Below are 1151 nucleotides of genomic sequence, written 5' to 3'. Positions count from 1 at the left end.
CATGGTAGACCTACTGGATCAAGATGTCCATGAGAGACTCTAGATCAACATGGTCATGCTGCTCTAGAGATCAAAATGGTATTGAAGATAGATATTTTCAATGACTCCCACTCCATGCTCAGACATGACATATTCTCAATGACCCTCACTCCTCCTGTTACATGTCTGTATAGCATAATTGGGTTGTCCACTCAGTGGTCAGTCAGTTCAATTACTGATCAGTCTGATCAGTAACTGATCAGTCACTGTTCAGTCACTGTTCAGTTATTGATCAGTCACTGAACAGTCACTGATCAGTCTGATCAGTCACTGTTCAGTCACTGATCAGTCTGATCAGTCACTGTTCAGTCACTGATCAGTCTGATCAGTAACTGATCAGTCACTGTTCAGTCACTGTTCAGTCACTAATCAGTCACTGATCAGTCACTGTTCACTTACAGCAAAGGCGAACTTACTAAGACAATTGATAATAGTAATTATGTATCTATAACCTTTGTTCTGTTGAGCATATGGTATCATCTCAACAAGGTCAGCTTGATAGAGGTCATAAAGACCTTTGACTGTAACTTTTCTTGTTGGGAAGTTCTAACAAGCTTGCTTGTGCAGCTCTTGTGCTAATACTATCTTATCCATACTGGATATATGAACTTGCTAATTAGCATTTATATAGGCATCAGGCTGTTGAGCTCAACCATCATGAACTTCCTACATGGTATGATAAAGACAAGTTTATCATAGAAGGATGCTTCCTATTGTATTTACTATACCTTAAATGTCTAAGACATTTAAGACCAGACTTCAAGCATTTGAAATGTGGAGCTACCGGCGGATTCTCCTTATATCGTGGACAGATAGAGTCACGAACGTAGAAGTTCTCAGAAGTTTGGGTAAGCAACTAGATATTGTTCATGACATTAAAATACGAAAGTTGACTTACCTTGGACACATTATGAGAGGACCCAAGTACATGATTCTGCACCTCATAATCCAAGGTAAAATAGTTGGTAAGCGCTCGGTGGGACGCAGGAGAATGTCTTGGTTGAGAAACCTGAGGGAAGCGTTCAATTGCACAACCAATGACCTATTTAGAGCGGCTGTGAACAAGGTAAAAATCGCTATGATGATTGCCAACCTCCGAAATGGAGATGGTA

The 1151-nt window shown here is 40.2% G+C and overlaps 1 protein-coding gene across 1 annotated transcript in view; it reads left to right on the top strand.

Annotated features, from left to right (window-relative positions):
- The first annotated feature begins 949 nt into the window (after nucleotides 1-949).
- LOC111043960 overlaps nucleotides 950-1151 on the top strand; it is a 15450-nt gene continuing 15248 nt past the window's right edge. The window contains exon 1 of the mRNA XM_039420112.1: nucleotides 950-1148. Coding sequence (XP_039276046.1) covers nucleotides 950-1148 — 199 coding nt within the window. The remainder of the gene's footprint in view (nucleotides 1149-1151) is intronic.

This window comes from Nilaparvata lugens, chromosome 2 (assembly GCF_014356525.2).
Source record: "Nilaparvata lugens isolate BPH chromosome 2, ASM1435652v1, whole genome shotgun sequence".
In the NCBI taxonomy this organism is placed as follows: Eukaryota; Metazoa; Arthropoda; class Insecta; order Hemiptera; family Delphacidae; genus Nilaparvata; species Nilaparvata lugens.
This window is presented reverse-complemented; position numbering and strand designations above follow the sequence as displayed.